Source organism: Triturus cristatus, chromosome 9 (assembly GCF_964204655.1).
Source record: "Triturus cristatus chromosome 9, aTriCri1.1, whole genome shotgun sequence".
In the NCBI taxonomy this organism is placed as follows: domain Eukaryota; kingdom Metazoa; phylum Chordata; class Amphibia; order Caudata; family Salamandridae; genus Triturus; species Triturus cristatus.
Window position 1 is genome coordinate 428,636,013 of NC_140592.1, and position 20,742 is coordinate 428,656,754.

General features: G+C 42.8%; 1 protein-coding gene and 1 long non-coding RNA gene across 5 annotated transcripts in view; one reads left to right on the forward strand and one right to left on the reverse strand.

Annotated features, from left to right (window-relative positions):
• Positions 1-20,742, reverse strand: part of LOC146798093 (cytochrome P450 2G1-like) — a 488,692-nt gene that overhangs the window by 327,001 nt on the left and 140,949 nt on the right. For all 3 annotated transcript variants that reach the window (XM_085625313.1, XM_085625311.1, XM_085625312.1), the window contains exon 3: positions 17,669-17,831. In XM_085625313.1, coding sequence (XP_085481439.1) covers positions 17,669-17,831 — 163 coding nt within the window. The remainder of the gene's footprint in view (positions 1-17,668; positions 17,832-20,742) is intronic.
• The window catches only part of LOC146798094 (uncharacterized), a 526,362-nt gene that overhangs the window by 284,641 nt on the left and 220,979 nt on the right, over positions 1-20,742 (forward strand). The window lies entirely within an intron of this gene.

The window sequence follows — 20,742 nt, forward strand, 5'->3', positions numbered from 1 at the left end:
GACACAGATATCCTTGCACTATGGTACAAGGGTGCTTGTGTCACCACATGGCTGCAGTTTAAGCAGCCGTGCAGAGAGAAGCATAGATTTGCAACATATTTATGTACATATGTTGCACCCCTGTGCTTCGGAAGTACTACAGCACACTGCAGTTGAAGAGGTTACTCTGTGATGCTGCAGCACTTCCTCATAGTTCTGCACTTATACATTCACCATACACTATTAATGCATTCATTCAGTCAATTACATACTACACATACATCCATCTAAACTTTCACACTCTAAATAAGAAATGTAGCTCTTTTTTCAAACCAGGAAAGTTAGTTGTTTTTCTTCTTTTTTTTTGGGGGGGGGGTTCTGAACAAAAAAACCACAAACAAAACAGGAGGAACCAAACAATGAACTTCAGGGAACAATTAAAAAAAAATAAACTAGCAAATGTGACTTTCTTGCCGGCGGCAGATCAGATCGATCGACTGCTCACCGTAGCACAAAGTCGCATTGCACTTATTGCAGAGCACTTTTAAAAATTGAAATTAAGGACGGATGTCCACATTTTGGGCTGATGGATGCACTCCGGAAGTGCTCGGCAGCGATGAGGTGGAAGGTGCAGGAGCAGGAGTGTTTCTCATCTGTTTGCACTCTTCTCGTGCAAGATTGTTTGGATGAAGGGTCCTTAGGTGCTTCATCATACTAGCCGTGCCGCACGAGTATTTCTTGTTAGGATCCCCTCGCGACAGCACTCTTTTGCAAATCTTGCATGTGACCAAGGTGGCATTGATCTTATTCTGCCCCTCGGGAAAAGTAAAAAATTTCCACACCACTGAAGAAAAACGTTCTTTACGTGGTGCCTCCTCCAAAAATTCATCCTCAGATGTATGAGGAGATACAGGTGATGCCTGCTGCCCTGAAGCCATTTTTAGTTGAAAAAAGTTAGAGCTAAGTGGAAACTTAGTATAAAAAAATCTTCTTCTCTGCAAAGAGCTGCTCCTCCAAAGAAGGTCAAAGAAGAATGATTGAATTGGTTGGGGTCTTTCACTAGTTAGAAGAGGAAGTGTAATGAACCAATCAAATATCTCTTTTTGCAGGTCACATGGGATCCGCGCACCCTGCGCATACGCAGCACACACCCAGCGCGCATCCGCGAAAATGAATTAAAAAAAATTATAGGATTAGATGTAAAAATATATTTGTTTTAAGACTAGTTTAGAATTTGTTTTCAATTAATATTCACATGAAATACATATATATATGTTTTTTTAAATGTTAAATATTTTGCGGGATCCGCACACCTACTGCGTCATAGACGCAGATGACGTATCGCGGAAGTGCATAAATGTCGCGTTACGTACATCGAACGTGTCGTGTATAGGCTGGGAGTCGCATACCTGTCGCATTGCGATCGCGCACTAAAGACGTACCCAACGCATACTATGCGAAGATGCTATCACGTAGAGATCGAGAACGGTGCGCATAGGGTGCGCGGATCCAAAAACATGGAAAAAAAATATATAAAATAAAGTTTTGAACATATAGTCAAAGAAATATTTTTTAAAATATGTTTGAAATAATATTTTTTAATTTTTAAAAGAATTAATTAAAAAAATAAATTAAAAAAATGGTAATAAAAAAGAATTTAAAATAAACATAATTAATGAAATTGACACACTGAATTTGAAAAATATAGAAATCCAATGAAAATAATTAAACATGATATCTTTAGAGATAAGTTATAGATAGAAATTAGCATTTACAAAAACCTTTGAACTTCACTGAAAAAACCATAGGTTTCATGCACGTTATAGTTAGGAATTGGCATTTAAAAAACAGTGATGTCATCAGTGATGTCACTGACCATGTCAGGAGTGATGTAATGTGTGATGTCATCAGCAGTGCATTGTGGGGGCGTGAGTTATAGTTAGCTGAACTAACTATAACAGGGAAATTTCTAGGGTTTTGTAAGAGGGAAATGTCCAGCTAACTATAACGCTCCTGAAACCTATGGTTTTTTTTGTGAATATATATATATGTATATATAACATAAAGGGCCAATTCCGATCTCGTTCGGAAAGCACGCCGGCTGAAACAGTTCAGCAATGCTCTCCGTACGACTCGGATCGGGGGAGTCTGACCAAACGAGTACCATGCATCTGTATGCATCCTGATACGATTCGTCTGACTTCTATTGACTTCAATGGGATCCTGTGTTCCGAACCTGAACACAGGCTCCCATCGAAGAAAGGGGTGGGTTGGAAAAACCTTGCACCCTGTGGCGGGCACCTCATGGTGCATGCCACACTCTGTATGGTTGGAAAGGGGGGACCCATGGGTACCCCCACCTGCCTGATTCAGAGGGACCTAGGTGAAGGAGGCCTACTGCGGGCCCCCAAAGACTGATTCCGGCAACCGTTTCGTTCCGGGCAAACCGATTTGGAAAGGCTGTCCGAATCGGTCAAGGTACTCATTCATAAACCAAGTCCATAGAGCTGTAAGAATCAGCTACGAAAAAGCTCGACCTGTTTGAATGCCTTTTGGAGCCAATTCAGTCAGCCCAAGGGGTTTCCAGGATCGTACTTCATCGATCGGAACTGGGACTGGATCGAATTCTACAAACCCGACTGCGATTCGGAGCCCTTCCAATCGACACCTGAATCAACCCCAAAATCTTTAAAAAATCAAACCATTATAACTAAAGAAATAAATGAAACATCTTAACATTCTTTAAATGTAGCTAAAATTATTTTTCTTAAATATGAATAATTTAAATATTATACTTTTAAATAAAAAAAAATATTTATTTATATTATAACGGCATAAAACTGAATATAAAATATAAAATGTAATACCAATACTGTTCCCACTACAATTTATACCAAACTACGCAAGCTATTAAAATTAATACATAACAAAATTACTCCTCCAACGTCACATAATGCAAAAATAATAAATCTAGTTAAAATGTACAAATCTCCCTCCAATAAATGTAACCGTAGTAAAAACGTTGGATTGCGGATAAGTAATATTTACTGTACTCATTCCAGCCAGTACAACAGCAGCAAACTGTTGGAGTGTGAAGAGATAAATTCACTATTCCCACTCCAATCACTACAACAGTAGGGAAAGTGTTAGATTGTGGAGCGATAAAATTTACTGTTCCCACTCCAATAAGTTCAACAGTAGGGAAAATGTTGGACAGTGGACGGGTAAAAGCGACTATTCCCACTCCAGTCAGTACAACAGTGAGGAAAGTGTTGGATTGTGGACGGGTACAGTTTACTAAACCCACTCCAATAAGTGCAACAGTAGGGAGAGTTTTGGATAGCAGAGGGGTAAAATTTACTATTACCACTTCAATCAGTAGTACAGTTGGGGGAGTGTTGGATTGCACAGGGGTATAATGTACTATTTTCACTCCAGTCAGTACAAAAGTAGGGAAAGTGTTGGCTTGTGGAACGGTAAAATGTACTATTCCCACTCCAATAAGTGCAACAGTAGGGTAAGTGATGGATAGTGGAGGGACACAATTTACTATTCACACTCCAGTCTGTTCAACATTAAAAACAATCAAAATATCTTCAACAAAATAAAATTATTAAAAAAACAAACTAAATGAAAAACGATATAAATATGTTGAAAAAAATATTTAATATTAAAAAACATAAAAACATTGAAATATCACAATCCGAAAAATATATCACAAATACCTACAAATGTTAATATAAGTAAAATACAAAAATATTTTGATGCAAATAAATATTGTATTTAGAGATTATTTATTCACAAAAACAATTATTATTACATGTATCAAGTTTAGATACTCTCCACCCTATTACACCACAAAACTCACAACCAGCACCGAAACAAACCTTTACAGTATTAATTTAAATATTTATAAACAAACTAATTGTCATTAATGACATTTAAGTATTGATTAATTATAATGAATGTACTTCCTACATAAATCCCCACACAGCACACAATACACTCATAACATTTAACAAAAAATTTTAACACAAAAAACATGAATAATTATCAAATTAATAATTAATATTAAATAAAAAGATAATGATTAATTGCTGAAAATTAATTAACTTCCCACCCCATAACCCTACAAAGCCCACAACACACACCTAAAATATAGAAGAAAAAAAATCTTTGCACAATAAACATAATTAAGCATCAATTAAACAAAGGGAATTAGAATCCAAATTATAAATCATTAAACTTACTTAACTTATCACTCTTTACCCATATAAACCCAAAACCAGCACCTACAAATTGTAATTAAACAAATAACAAAATCAATTATCAATTAATTAATATTAATTAACAACTAATTATTATTTAAATAAAAATTAATTATTTCCTACCTTTCTCCCCATTAAACCCCACAACCCACATATAAAATGTACCCAGAAGTATTATAAATCACAATTAACACAATTAAATATCAATTAAATAAATAATAAATACAAAATATTCCTGAATTCATTATAATTAAATTACTTCCCACCCTATTTCCCTATAAGCCCACAATCCACTACAGAAATAAAAAACACAAAATGTAATTAAGTTTAATCACTACCAAAAATGTAACACATACATTAAAAAACATAGCAAAATTATATCACATACTTTTAAAATAAATACTCAAATACATCACACTAACTAAAAAACAATGTTTTAAACAACTATAATTTTGAAAACAATAATAATGACTTCTATATTTTAAAAAGCGATATTACTTATCTTCAAATCGATATTCCTGACATCGATATTCTTGACATGGATATTTCCATATATCAATATTTTTAAAATGATATTCTTTTACATCGATATTTGCAACTCGATATTTTGTTTAAACAACCAGCTGAAGTTTACCTTCTCAGACATTTTTCTGTAGGTAGGAGCTGAGTGGGCCCAATCCACTTCTTGCATCGGAACCAAGCTCTATTACAGTCAGACCTTGACCCGGTCTTGCGTGACCAGATGATCGCGGTTGGCTAGTCTATCTTTTAGGACCTAGATTTCACTTAAAACTATTAAAATGTATAACTCTAGTTCCACTGATTGGATTTGGTCAGTCAAATTATATATTAAAATGTACTCTATTTTTTACAAATTGGCTTGGGATTATTTTTGTGCTGTGTGTTCACTTTATTACTGTGTGCTGCAGAAATACTTCACACACTGCCTCAAAGCTAAATCTGACTGCTTTTTGTGCCATCCTACCCAGGTTTAAGCACAGGTTACTTTAGTGACGTTTTGCGGTCACCCTGCAAGGAATTGTAGCCGTTGCTTGACTAGGGCTCACACTCCAGTCAACCAGCAACCCAATTCTTCACAGGTGAGCTACTTCAGGGTATAGCCCTATATAATTCTGGAAACTCCAGGTGATGCTGCTTGTCTAGAGCACTCTGTAGTAAAATGATATGCTTTATTATATGATGGAGGGCCCATCAAGGGTCCGATTACGATGTCGTTCAGAAAGGCTCTGAATGGGAATCGGTATTGCAGAATCTGTTTCATAACCTTTGTTTCCGAACGAATCGTACACATTTCCCAATGACCGATTGCGATGTGCAGAAACCGTTCGGGAAGTCTGAATCGGTTTCAAATCGGTTCCAACCCAACGAGGAGCAGCCCAGATGATGAAGCATGACACCCGACTGGCTGTGTGAGGGCATTACAATCCAATAAATGGACCCCTAACTCTGAACCAAAGCGGTCAGGTTGGTGTAATTTTCCATTGTCCTTACACTGTCCACTGAGGAACAGCATAACTTCTTTCTCTAATACTTCAATCAGGGCACCTATGCTGGACCTACCTCTATGCTGATAGAGGATAAAAAGCCCTACAGTCCCTTCTTTGTGTATTGTACCCAAGGGATCCCTCTTCCCAACCATGCACAAAGTGGCAGGCACCATGGTGAGTCCGCCACAGGGTGCAAGGTTTTCCCCAACCACCCTTTTTTTCAATGGAAGCTGTGTTATCGATCAGAACACAGGCTCCCATTGAAGTTAATGTGAGTCCAACCGAACAATGTTGGGAAGCACCATAATCCGTCATGCAGACTCATAGGACCCGATTCGTTTGGAATTGATTCTGAAACCGATTCATTCGGAACAGATTCCAAATGACATCGTAATCGGCCCCTTAGTTTGGATGAACATAAACCTAAATATATACATCTAAATTCTAAGCAATGTTTAGTAGCTGATACATTACTTGCAGGCATCATTCTACAATCCAAATGGTTCAAGAAGAGATAATAGAATAAAACTAAACATTTAATATCTCTTTACTTCACAGCGCTGGCAATAGAACAAACGCATCTTTAGTACACATTTGTTCAGCACGCAAGCCATTAGAACAACTTGCTTTAGGGGGAGTACTGGTGGAATGGTGTTGGATTTAAAATCCAACACCTTCCCTACTGTGCGCTGACTGGAGTTGGAATAGTAAATTGATTTATTCCAAAATGTAGTGCCCCCTAAAATGCTCAACAAATGCATACGCATTTGTTTTAATGCTGGAGCTGTGAAGGCACAGCAGGATTCCGGCTTGCAGAATACCGCCATACATTCTAATGTCCTGTCCAGCCCGGGGCTAATATTTTGGTTTAACAAAATACCTTAAGCAAATGCTAAACAGTGGAATTAGGATTTTAATTTACCGGACTGTATCATCTTGTGATTTCTGGTGAGGCAACACCACTTCTGTACCCTCCACTGGAATCAGTGTCTATCAATCCCATTGTATTCTGTGGGTCTAGTCATGGATTATGCATGTGTAGAGATCACTTAAAAAGTACTCAAATGTTAAGATGTGTGTTAGAAATGGGGTTCTTGGTTGGCTGGGGTATAAACCAAGCCAGGCAGGAATCCTCATTTTAGTCAAGGCAAGCTAATACACACTAAAAGATAGTCTGTGCTCACCCTCTGGTAGGTTGGCATAGAGCACGGGTACTCATAGTACGGCCCGCGGTTCGCCAGCGGCCCGGCAACCCTTTCTTGGCGGCCCGCGGACCTTGCAAACATCGTACCGGTGTTTTTTTTTTACAGTGTCAGCAAACAGACTCTGCTCTGTGGGGGCCGGGCGATTCAAGTGATAGCGCCCCTGCAGCTCCACTTGGACTAAGTAGAGGTGAAATACAACAAAGCCTCGTTATCATGCAAATGGTCTCTTAAAGACCTGTAAAGTACTCCGGTGGGGTTGTGTGTGTGCCCGGGAAGGGAAGCTGCCTCAAGCTGCCACACAAGGGGGGAGGGGGGGTGGTGAGCGGACAAAGAATGACAGAGGACAGCAGGGTGTGAGAGTCGGGTGAGGTGACAGAGGGCAGAGACAAGGACAGATAGAGGCAGAGACAGATAGACAGGGTTAGACAGAGCTAGATAGAGGCAGAGACAGGGACAGACTGACAGAGACAGATAGAGGCAGAGACAGATAGAGGTAGAGACAGACAGCGATAGAGACAGAGACACATAGAGGTAGAGACACATAGAGGCAGAGACAGACAGAGGCAGAGACAGACAGAGATAGAGACAGACAGAGACAGATAGAGGCAGAGACAGGGACTGGGCAGACAGATAGAGGCAGAGACAGACAGAGACGGAAAGGGAGACAGAGGGAGGAAGACAGATAGAGACAGGGGCAGACAGAGCTAGATAGAGGCAGGGACAGACAGACAGAGACAGCGGCAGAAACAGACAGAGATAGAGACAGACAGAGATAGAGACAGGGACAGACAGAGTCAGGCAGAGACAGGGACGGGGCAGACAGACAGAGACGGAAAGGGAGACAGCGGGAGGGAGACAGAGACAGGGACAAACAGAGACAGGGACAGACAGAGACAGGAAAAGACAGAGATAGAGACAGACAGAGACAGATAGAGGCAGAGACAGGGACTGGGCAGACAGATAGAGGCAAAGACAGACAGAGACGGAAAGGGAGACAGAGGGAGGGAGACAGATAGAGACAGGGGCAGACAGAGCTAGATAGAGGCAGGGACAGACAGACAGAGACAGCGGCAGAAACAGACAGAGATAGAGACAGACAGAGATAGAGACAGGGACAGACAGATACAGGCAGAGACAGGGATGGGGCAGACAGACAGAGACAGACAGAGACAGAAAGGGAGACAGGGAGGGAGGGAGACAGAGACAGGGACAAACAGAGACAGGGACAGACAGAGATCAGGGACAGACAGAGACGGATAAAGGCAGAGTCAGGGACAGACAGAGGCAGAGACAGACAGAGAGGCAGAGAGACAGAGCTGGAGAGGGAGACAGAGAGGGAGACAGATGGAGGGAGACAGAGGGAGGGAGACAGAGGGAGTTAGGGGGAGACAGAGGGAGGGAGAGGGAGACAGACAAAGGGAGACAGACAGAGGGAGGGAGACAGAGGGATGGAGACAGAGGGAGGGAGACGGAGAGGGAGACAGAGAGAGAGGGGGATGGAGAGAGAGGGAGATGGAGAGAGAGGGAGACGGAGAGGGAAGGAGACAGAGGGGGAGGGAGACAGAGGGGGGGGAGACAGAGGGGGAGGGAGAAAGAGGGAGGAAGACAGAGAGGGAGGGAGACAGAGAGGGAGGGAGAAAGAGAGGGAGGTAGACAGAGAGGGAGACAGAGGGAGGGAGACAGAGGGAGGGAGACAGAGAGAGGGAGGGAGGCAGAGAGAGGGAGGGAGACAGAGAGGGAGGGAGACATAGAGAGGGAGGGAGAGATAGAGAGAGGCAGATAGAGAGAGAGAGGGAGATAGAGAGAGGGAGGAAGACAGAGAGAGGGAGGGAGACAGAGAGAGGGAAAGAGACAGAGAGAGGGAGGGAGACAGAGAGGGAGAGACAGAGAGAGAGAGAGAGAGAGAGAGGGGGACAGAGAGAGAGAGATATGTGTATGCCGGGTCCGGTGGCTCAGTGGACGAAGGCGTCCGCTGCAGGGGCCTGTGTTCCACCTCATGGTCACAGTTTTTTTTGTTACTCTAGCCCCGCCCCCTCCCCCAATGACCTCACCCCCACGTTTCGGCCCTCGGCCACAAACCACACTGTAAATTTGGCCCCCGAGAGAAAGTTTGTGAGTACCCATGGCATAGAGCATTCAGGCTTTTCTAAAGAGGCAATATGTAAAGTATTTGTGCATCACACACAAACACAGTAACACAATGAATACATTACAAAAAGACTCCAAACAGGTTCATAAAAATATGTTTTTTATTACCAGTAAAACAAGACCACAACAATAAAAATGCAATATATGCTTTCCACGATATGCACATGCTAATTCTCAAGAGTAAAATACAATGCTAGGGACCCTTCATGTATTCTAAATCAAATGCAGAAGGGGAAGCTCTCCACAGAGGTTGCGGCTCGGTGGGTTGCCGCCCAGTATCAAATGCAAGTAAGCTTCTGAGGACACTGGAAGGGGGTCAGTTGGCCACTCAGGCCATGCTCTGGTGCCAGGGAAGGCACCCAAATGGAGTGTAAGTTTGGCAAAGCAGAGTACCTGAGAGCGTTGCTGGAGAATGTAAGCCCACAGCCCCCTGGTCAATGCAGATGTTAGTCTGCAGGAGTTGTCAGAGGGCTTCAGGAGCAGGGCCCATGTCATAACCTGATCAGGATCCCCAGTGCTGGCTGATGCAGGAAGCACTGTGCATCTCTGGAGTGCAGAGATAGTTGATGACCCACGAACTTCCGGACACGCCCCTCATCATCAGGGCAACATGTTACGGTGGAGCCATTCTGAGAGGCGATGCAGCTGCAGTGAGTGCGGTGGGGAATTCAATCGGCAAAAGTTCAGCTGCTGGTTGGCAAAACGGAGAACTAAGTTCTCGTAGTCAACAGATGTAGGAACCTGATATACCGGTCAGGGGAATTTGAAGTATTTTATGGCCCTGAGAATTCAACATTCCCTTGAAGAACACAAATAGTTAGCACAGCGAAGTGGTAGCAGGCAGCAGGCTAATACACAAGGCAGGTCGCAGAGTGGCAGTCCATCCTGCAGCACGCAGCAAGAAGAAGGCCAACACAGCTAAGCAGTTAGCAAAGTGGCAGTCCCTCCTGGCAACACAGCAGTCCTTCTGACAATATGCAGCTGTATAGCCATCCGTGTCTGGTTACAAGTCCCACTTGTCTGATTTTTGGGGGGTCAGGCCTCCAGTACTTATATGAAAAAGTGCCATTTAATTAGGGGGTGCCTTTAAAGGAGGCCTCTGAAATGTACAAGGATCCCTTGTAACCCAGTCCAGTCTGCAGGGCTACTGGTGGAAGGCAATCAGCCCTTTGAGTGTGGACAAGAAACTACCTACAGAAGTGAAAGTACCCACCCACCCATTCCTCCCTGCCCAGGAATACCTACCAGAATGCAGATGAGTGCAGATGCAGTTGAGTCTTGTGGCTGTCTAGAGTAGAAGGAATGCACAAATGTAGCTTCATCCAGCCCAGCCCAGACATGTATTGGAGACAGGCTGTTATGCACATAGAGCAGTAAGTGCAGAGAAATGTCCACTTTCTAAAATTGGCATAGAGCAGTAACTGCAGAGAAATGTCCACTTTCTAAAACTGGCATTTCTAATTCAGTAAGGTTAAATCCAACTTCACCAGTAGGGAGGATGTATCCTTACCACTCTGAAGATATAAAGCATGAAAAAGTCACTATTCTCTGGCCAGGAATTAACACATAAACAGGTATAAGGGAACTCTCAATGCTAACCTATGAGAGGGGTAGGACTCACAGAATTGAAAAACTAATTTAGCTGTTTGTCACTACTAAGACATGCAAAACATAACAGTACATGTCTTGTCCTTTACCTAGATAGAACCCTGCCCTTAAAGCTACCTAGGGCCCAACTTAGAGGTGACTTATATGTAATACAATGAGAGTTTAAGGCAAGTAGTTTTAAATGTCAGGTCAAAGTGCCAGTAGAACTGCACATGCAGGTACTGCAGTGGCAGACGTGAGACAGTTTTAAAAGGCTACTACTGTGGGGGCACAATCAGTGTTGCATCTCACTAGTAGCATTTAACGTACAGGTTCTGGGTACATGGTATACCACTTTACAAGGAGCTTATAAGTGAATTAAATATGCAAATCATGTATACACCAACTACACATGTTTAGGGAAGCAACACATGCACTTTACGACTGAACAGCAGTGGTAAATTGCTCAGAGTCCCAAGGCAAACTAAATGAGACAGCAACACATGGAGGTAAGAAGCAAAATAATTGCTGAAAGACCGCCCTAAGGATGCAGATCGAACAAGGTAGATAACTCTTTAACCACATCGATGCTCAGATTGGCTCCCGGCTGTCATGAGACACGGTAGTCGTGTGCTCATGACGGCCCGGGAGCCGTCCGACCGTTGCCGCTCTGCCCACGCGCTGCTAATTCCCCGCCTGTGCGGGGGAATTATTTAGGGGGCGGAGTTCGGACCATGCCCGGCCGTCATGAGCACACAGCCACCATGATTTATGACGGCCAGGAGCCGTCCTGGGTACCTGAGCGCCACGCCCAGCCCTGCCCCCCTCGCATCGCGGCAGAATTTGCCGCACGTGGAAGGGGTTAATTTGCATTCACCAATTCAAGTTTACCCACTAAATGTCCCACATTTTTCTGCAAAATGCTTCTATAATGTGCAATGTGCACTGGGATCCCAGTGCCAGCATATGCACCAAGCTATTACAAAGAACATTGTCTTTCTGTGTATAACAAGCAGGTCAGGGCCTGAACAACATGCAGGCTAAATATTGAATACTCCTGCTGCACAGATACACATGTGTGTATGTGACATTCACATCACACTCAGACACAACATCTATACTGTAGGCATATTAATCCTTTCTCTACCTCACTCATATTGGAGCATGTGGCATGTAGACTGCACTCTCTGTGGAAAATGCTATGCCCTCTGAGATATTGAGATGTAACTTATAACCTGCAGACTGGAAAGTTATTTACCATTTGTTCAGCTCACCGATCTAATGGTAGCTTTATAGCTGAGCGATTAAGTCATGTGTGACGGAATAGTCAAATCTGCCCTTTTAGGCAACAGCACTGTACTTGTAGTTTCTGATCCTTTGCGTACAATTTAAAAACCAAATTCCATGTCCTAGAATTAAAAGTAGTGGTTACCAAATAGCAGGAAATTTAAGGTCTCACTCCACCCAGCCCCCTGCAAGTTCACAGCCTCGCCCTAGTTTCAGGTGAGAAATGCTGCCCTATTTTTGGGGAAACGCTTGCATAAAGTAAGGCGCAGAGTATCACAGTTTCTTTACAAGGTACAAGAGGGATGTAATGCCTGGGATCCAGACACAGTAACCAACTTAATTGGAAGTGTCCCAGACAGTGGTGTTTTGTATAACCTTCAAAGGGGTGAGGGTGCAATTTTATGTTTTGCTTTCATCACTTATATTCTTTCATGGCTAATTCTACACACCTACCTTTGTAGAAAATGGCAAGGCAACACGCTATACCCCTGCTGCCAGCAAATCTTTTTTCTCCCTCGTCCCATCTCTCTCTTACGGGTGTGCTGGCTGTCCAGTGAACAGAAAAGCTGATGGTGGCTCGAGGGCTTTGCTTGGAGGTGGGACCTGAGCAAAGCTCCTCTCTACCTTACAGTGTAATCAATTGAGGTGTGCTTTCTGGCAAGTTAGTTACATTCTGTACATGCCCCTTTCTTTCCAGGTTTTTTCATGTGTTCCTCACTCTTCTGTATCAAGAGGGAGGAAACACTAACCCTTTGCCTCTCCCTTAGCCCCTCATTTGCAAACAGAAGGATGTGAGGCGCAATGGAACATCAAAAGTTAGATGTTCTCCCTCACCCCTGTAATCCACTGAACCCTCACAAGTCTACAGTTTGGGGATGAGAATGTATAGATGGAACAAAACATACAGCACAGTATTTGTGAACACAGTTTACCTTCTGTTTTTGGTAGACTGACCTTGCTTCCCCTGCTATCCCAAGTCTCAGGTCTGCCACTGCAGCATGTAGTGCAGTTTTAAACTGTCATTTCGACCAGACAAAATAAACCTTTTGCCAAGCCTAGAATTCCCTTTTTAATATTTATAAGTATTAATTTTTACTACTGATAAGTCACCAGTAAAAGAGGCCCTAAAGACACATAGGGTAGGTGCATTGTATGTAAAAAGTAGGACCTGAGGGTTTAAGTTTTAGATGTCCTGGCTGTAAAAAACTCACACAGTCATTCTTCACTGTATCAAGGCTAACTCTCCCAGAGACAAATAATATATTACTTTACTACAATTAATGAATGACAACTTCCATTTGGCAGTAGGCAGAGGAATACTTCTTCTCAGTTGAATTGTAATTTAACAACTGTTTTAATGGTAAAGTTGGATTTTAAATTACTATTCAGAAAAAGCCACTTTCTGAAAGTTGTATTTTTTCTGCCTAAATTAAATATGCCTTTCTGCCAGTGTATAGGGTCACATGACTGTACATGCTGCCTTGTGGTGTGGTGTGATGTCTATTCAACCCAGACACAGAACAAATGGGGTGTGGGGAGGGTATTGTACTCAGCCGTGCCTGAGCCTCAAAGGTTAGCTTGAGAGTTGTGCACAACCTCTTTCTGATTTTTAAAGGCCTCCTCCTCTGTCACAGGCAAATGTAGCTGACACCTGGGTTTGCCAGCCCTTTGCTACCCTGGATAGTTTGAAGCCAAACCTAGAGGAATGGGGGCAAAATTGACAAAAATCAGTTTAGGGGTGGACAGAGGGAGAGAGAGACCCCCACACACAAAATGGCCCCAGATATAAAGGTGGCACCCTCAGAACCTCTCATCAGATCACTTCATAACCTGTGGAAGATTCAGGAGGATTGCCTTTCTGTCTAAAGAAGGAACACTGAACCTGCTTGCTTTGAACCCAGGATACCAGCAGTGACTCCAAGGGTGACCTGAGCTACTGTGGCTTTTCCTGCAACTGTTCAGCTGACCAGCCCCAATTGGGGCAGCTGGAGCCATGCTGGTGTCCTATGCTGGAGTGAGTCCTGATTCTCAATAGGTGCCCCACCAGGTCATAGACCCTAGGCTGGCCTCATAGAGTACTCCTCCAACTTCAAAACTGAAAACACTGAATTACAGATGTAAACACTGAGACTTTGGGCTTTACGCAACCCCAGTGCAATTGTTGCATCAGCAACATGCCACCCGCATCTCCCTCCAACGCGAAGCTCCGGCGGCAGCCTGCTCTGTGTGTCAACCATGACCACCTGCAAGTCCCACAAATTTGAAGCTAAGTTCCAATGGCGATCGTTTTTTTGCGCCGACAATGATCTCCTCACAGCTCCTGCCAAAGTAAAGCTTTGACTGAGGCTTCTCTTGTGGACTTTAACTGTGTGAGAAGTTAAACCATCCACTGTGTCAAACCTAGTCCTTCTATCTGACCCCTGCTCCATCGCAGTCGGCCTGAAGTTTTGACGTGGACCCTGCCGAATGCAACCAGATAACCACGAGCCGTGCTTTGTGCTTTTTGGTGCTATGTTCATGTGAAAATAAAAAAAATCATAAAAACGGTTATACTTAATGGATCTTTGTTATTTTACAGCTATTTATCAAAATGTGCTCTATTTTTCGAAATTGTTTTCTGATTGTACTTGTGTTTTCACTTTATTTCTGTTTGAGTGCTGCATATATACTTTACACATTGCCTCTAAGTTAAGCCTGAATACTTTTTTGACAAGCTACCATAGGGTAAAGCAAAGGCTTATTTAGTGACTTTTGTGGCTCACCAAGGCAATGATTGTGTTTATAACTTGAGTGAGCCTTCCACCTCCCTCAACTAATAACCCTGTTTCTAACAGATGGCTACACTCATTCCCATTTTGTGGTCAAGTACAGGGACCAACTTGATTTAGATTTACATCATCAAGGCAACCATGGCTTGTTTTGGAGATCTATAAAGACTTGGCTTTTAATACTCCTTAATTTCCTTTTAGTCCCAATCAATTAAGCACCAGGACATTCTCATAGGTAATTCTGAGCTCTACAAACTTTCTTAAATAATACGTCTGGAACAAAACACAGAGCAAGAGGTAGTAACCCTAGGGTAGAGGCTGCTACTCATAGCAAAATGCAAGTTTATCATTGATTCTGACACAAATTACTTACATGCAAAACGTGTATTATCACTTGTGCAGAGAACAACCCCTACCAAAACTAACCTACGTTTCATGTTGTGAGACTAAAGACAATAAGAACAACATTTTCAGAGATGAACATCTATAATGCAACCTATACAATTTGGCCAATTCGAATAAAACAATTGAAGAAAACATTACATGTCCCTCTATATGTAAGGTGTTTAAACATATTTTTTAAGAGCTTTAGTAAAACAAATATCTCTGAATGGGACAACAATATACATGTTTTCTGAGTGTAGTGAAAATGAAAGGATGTATGTAACAGTATCGAGTGACAAGCTATCTCACAGCAATAATACTATAACCAGAATATAGGTCATCATAATATTGTGAAGGTATTTACATTTATCAGCACTGACTGTGCTCACACTGATGGCCAACACTTTCTAATTTGTGAGTGTCTTAATTATTATAGCTGGAACAACCAGAGTACACTTGGTAGAACTGGTGATTATGTGCCCTGTGTCTGCTTCCTTCCCTGGAATTGGTACACTACTCCTGAGTCGGGGGATGCACCCTCATGCTTGCCATGGTACTTTACCCAAGAAGCAACTCCAGACTGATACGGCCTCTCTCTGCTGAATACTAGCAATGCCGAATAATACATGATCAGAGATGTCAAGCATTGACTGAAGTAACACTGTTGATGAATGCGTTTTTGTTGATGTTGTTTTTTTGCATATTTATATAGCGCGAACTCGACCCGAAGGTATTGGAGCGCTTTACACGAGCACCGTATTTACATTACACATTCAGGCACGGGGAGATTAAGTGATTTGCCCAGAATCACAGGATGTGGACGCGACCCCGAGGCTCGAACCCTGGTTTCCAGCACCAAAGTAACAAACAACTAGACTGCAACTGCGAGGATTGGTGCTGCTATGCATGCAGTGTGCTTGCTCCCTATTGTTTAGCTACATAGGTGTTGAGTTCAGTGTAGAACATCTATACTTACCTATAGATTCTTTGCTTGACGACATTTTGGTGGTTGAAATTCTGGAAACAATATTATATCAGGGTGATATTTAAAACTTGATAATCTGGTAGAATGGCGAAATAAAAGTAGGACCGTATGCAATAACTCTGGTATATTCTGCTCTGTTGTGTACATATACATACAATCCTCTGTGTCTAATTGTAACTATCTCTAACTGTGCAATACTGTGTATGTAACAGACCGGTTGTCAGCCTATCTATTGCCTGCCGAACTAAAATAGAAAGCCAGAAACAAATTAAATAAAATAGCAAAATTATATTAAACAAGGGTGCCTAAATAAGTCAATAATGATCGTAAAGATTATGTTTTGCACTGCAAGCACGTTTTGACACACATGTTGTTTAAATGTGTGTTTATAATAAAGCGGTACAAAAGGGGGTGGTGATGGACGGAGCATCAGAACTAATCAAACACTCACACCCAGTCAACAGATGTGGGTTTGATCCATCACCGTTCTTTAGCCCACTCTGCCACCCCAGTTCAGACATGGCCATATGCAAATCAGTCTGACCCTGTGCCTCATGGGAACAGTCAAGCCCGAACTGCCAAGCCATGCCTTCCCCGGACCGGAAACAAGCTTCCTAGGACCGGTTTCTGGCATTTCAGCCATCTTCAGCCAGGCTTGCTTGAATCCAGTGGCAAAGTGAGCAAGGGACTCACGTCTGAGCATACCCTGCCAACTTATGGCAAACAAAGCGGTACAAAAGGGGGTGGTGACGGACTGATTTGCATATGGCTGGGTTCAAACTGGAACGGCATGGTGAGCAAAAAAACCATGGATTTAGGCCCAGATCTCTGTACTGGGGTGAATATATGACATTGTTCTGCATTCTGTCCATCAATTGTTGTTTTTGCATTTGTCACCCCGAGTGGGAAGGGTATGCCCAGACGTGGGTCCCTTGCTCTCCATGCCACTGGAATCAAGCTATCCTGGCTGAAGAGGGGTGAAACCCCAAAACCGGTCCTAGGATGCTTGTTTCCAGTCCAGGGAGGACCTGGCTTGGCAGTTCGGGCTGGACTGTTCCCATGAGGCACAGGGTCAAGACTGATTTGCATATGGCTGGGTTCAAGCTGGAACGGCATGGTGAGCAAAAAAACGATGGATTTAAGCCCAGATCTCTGTACTGGGGTGAATGTATGACATTGTTCGGCATTCTGTCCATCAATTGTTGTTTTTGCATTTGTTTATAATAAAGGCCTAGACTGAACTTAATAGGCATGCGCCTATATGTGTGTGGGTAGTATTTGAAATACCCAAATGCAGGTGGTATAAACATTTCAGAATATACATCGTATTTGAAGATTTCCCTTGTGCAAATCAAGTGAGGAAATTCTTGAATGCATTTTTGCAATAGTACAGTTTTCTCCCGAACTATGAAAAATATAAATATTTGTTCCATCTCTATTGCTAAATGAACTCTGGATTGCAGAGGTGAAGTCTTATTTCACACTGAGAATCTCTCTCAAACGCCAGTTTTTTTAGTTTTTTTTTACTCTCCTTTTCAAAATTACTTACCACAACCCTGGAAGACTCCGTCATTTGAGGGCAGTTTTCCTCTTCCACCGAATTCCTCTGCCTGATCAACTAGCGCTTCCTTTACAGCCTCATAGCCCCACAGCACTACTACCCGGCGACTCCCCATATACACGGTGAACACCGGGCCATACTTCTTGCTCAGCTGTATTGGAGAGTAAAAGAGAGGACATATATAGAATAATGCATATGTAACTGTTATTGTCCTCACCGCCAGACAATAAAGGCTGTAATTTACCCCCCCCCCCCCCCCAGTCAAAGGATGAGCCACTGACAAGGATGCATAACAAGGTTGGGGGTAATTGACAGGTGCTACGGCCCTGCAGGTGATGGCAATAAGGCTATTGGCACCGCTCCACTCAAAATAGGGAGCACTGTGGAAACAAGTGAAGCCTCTCACCTAAATTTGTGCCTGAAAAATCAACGTCATACTCCTAGGTGCTCCCTGGACCTCTTTTCCAGCAGCGGTCTGTACACTGGTGGCTCCATGGGCTGCTCACCTGCGTTTGTCTGATGGAGGTTGTTTTTTTCTACTTTTCTGCGGCCATTTGGGCTTTGAATCCCACCCAAAGGAATGGGAGGAACGTGGACACCCATCTGTGTGCCAGATACTGCTAGAGAAGAGGACGAAGGAGCACCTTTGTTGGATGGAGCCATTTTTCAGCCACATAATCAGCCAAGTTATTACACAAAACGCTCCCTATTTACCTACAGGACTCAAGAGGGACGTTCTGAGCCGGCTAGCCCCAGAAGACACCCTTCCTTGCCTGTAGTGTTAAATATAGCCTTGAAATAGAGCATTCTGGCTCACTGGCCAACTCGAACACTTAACCCCAGGCACCATTAGATTTATATTGAGGTGTATTTGCAGGTTGCACATGTTCTATCTCTCCTGGCTTTGTAATGGGCTATCCCTGATGCTCTTTTACATTTTCCTGCATAAACCACGTGAAAAAATGTTCACAGTGTTATTCTCAAAGTTTCACCCCATTCTTTTTTTTCTATTTAGCACTAATGTCACAAAATGGCAAACTATCGGTCCAAAAAATATATAATCTAAACCACTTGCAAGACATTGAATAAACACAGTTCCAGGAAAAGCAAATGCATAGCATTTCCCGACCCATTGGTTAGGGAAAAATATTCATATGCACTTTCACTGAAAAAAGCACATGTGCTCCCAAATCCTCTCCTTTCTCTTGCTACCTCTCCTCTCTTTTAGTGGGGGAAATTCCTTTTCACCTCAATTGGCCGCCCCACACAACCGCTTGTGTACGATTGACCACCATGTGCCCTAAACACATTTCAAACTTCAAAAAAAATGGACTCCTCCTTCACTGCAATCAGCTCATCGGCTCTCTTTTGATCTATTACAAAGGCATTCATCACCAGATTTAAGTTTGCCTTGTACAGAAAAAAAAACAATTGTAGTAAAATAACGCCTGGTCAAATAGTGTTAGGTAAAAGCACTCAAAGTTTTATAGAACAGTTATTATTGGTAAATTATCTGAATTATACATTAAACAACAAAAGCAAAAACAATAATAACAATGATAATTATAACAGAACACTTATCACTGTCTTTTTGTAAAATCGTGATTTATTGTTTAATTAATTTCTTGTCTCTTAATTGTGCAGATTTTTTCACTCAAGTAGGCCTTTACCACTCAAAATTAGCCTAATGCAAAACAATTTATTGAAATTGCTTTTTCCAGCTTGTATTTATTCAAACTCTTCTGTTAGGGCTTTTTTAGGTTTAGCTTAAAGACAGAGCTAGCATTCTGACGGAGCTAATGTCGTCACCACAAAAAAATAGGCATAGACTGGCAGTGGGACAGCCCCCTTCTGCCATTGAGTATTGAAAGTGTCAGTCACCGTTTTGAACACACCAGACATTCATTGTAGGAAGTGTCAATGACATACAGTTTCGCCTCTTTGATCGATCTATGTATTGCATTTGAAGACTTGTGTGCCTCAGTTCTCCCTGGTAAAGCTGCATGACTGGCAGCAGGAGATGGTGCTTCCCTGTCGTGTCTACAGTCACAGATAATGGGTAAAGATGATCTCATGTGGAATGCTGTAGCTTTCTTTATTGCACAGACATGCTTTCACTATTTACATGCGCACTACAACCCATTTAGCTTGACATGAACATCCCATTATTGAACACAAGCGAGCGTCTGTGCTGAGCTTCCGGTTGGATTGTCTTATACCTATAACTTCATGTCTCAGCAAAACTTCTCAGTACCATGCACGTTTCCAGAAAGACTGTGTAAATAATGCATGGATGCAAATTCCAGCTCATCTGCTGCAACTCCGGTTGTGGTGGGAAAGAGACAAAGGGCCTCCAAAAACTGGGTAACATGCTTCTAGCCCCCCCAAGGTTTCGGCTTTGTGTTCTGATTGGCTAGCTTGTTCTTGCTCGTCTCCTGTAGACAAAGGGTGATGGGATAAGCACCTGTGATGTTCTCTGGTGTCTAGAAGCACAGGTTCAACACTACTACCATCATCTCTTGCAAGTGTTGGACTGAGACAGGTTGAAGGTGACGTGGGGCTGACCCTGCATCCTGATCACAGACAGATGTTTTTTGTGGGTAAAACACGAAGAAAAACATGCAATTCTACAGCTGCCAAAGCGATGTTGACTTGTTATTATTTCACCAGCGAACACTGTAATTATCTTCTGATGTTCCACATTTTCTCTCCCGTTACATTTCCTCCCCTCTCAGGTAAAGATTAAGGTGCCGATCACGATCCGGTAAAAAATTCCCCCGTGCGACTCGTATCGGGTCTTTTTACCGTACGAATCGTACAAACGCCGTACGAACTGGCAATCACGATTCGCATGGTAAAAAGTCCATACGACCCGCACCGGGAATCATTCCCCACACGTCCTCGGGTCGGAAAATGTGTCCGACACGTCCTCGGACGATTTACCTTACAAACGTAAAAATCCAAGTCCGACCGAGGAATCACGATCCATCCCGTGCGTCCGAGCCTACAACCGTATGGAAAAAACACCGTCCGCACCGAACACCAATAGCAACCATGGAGAC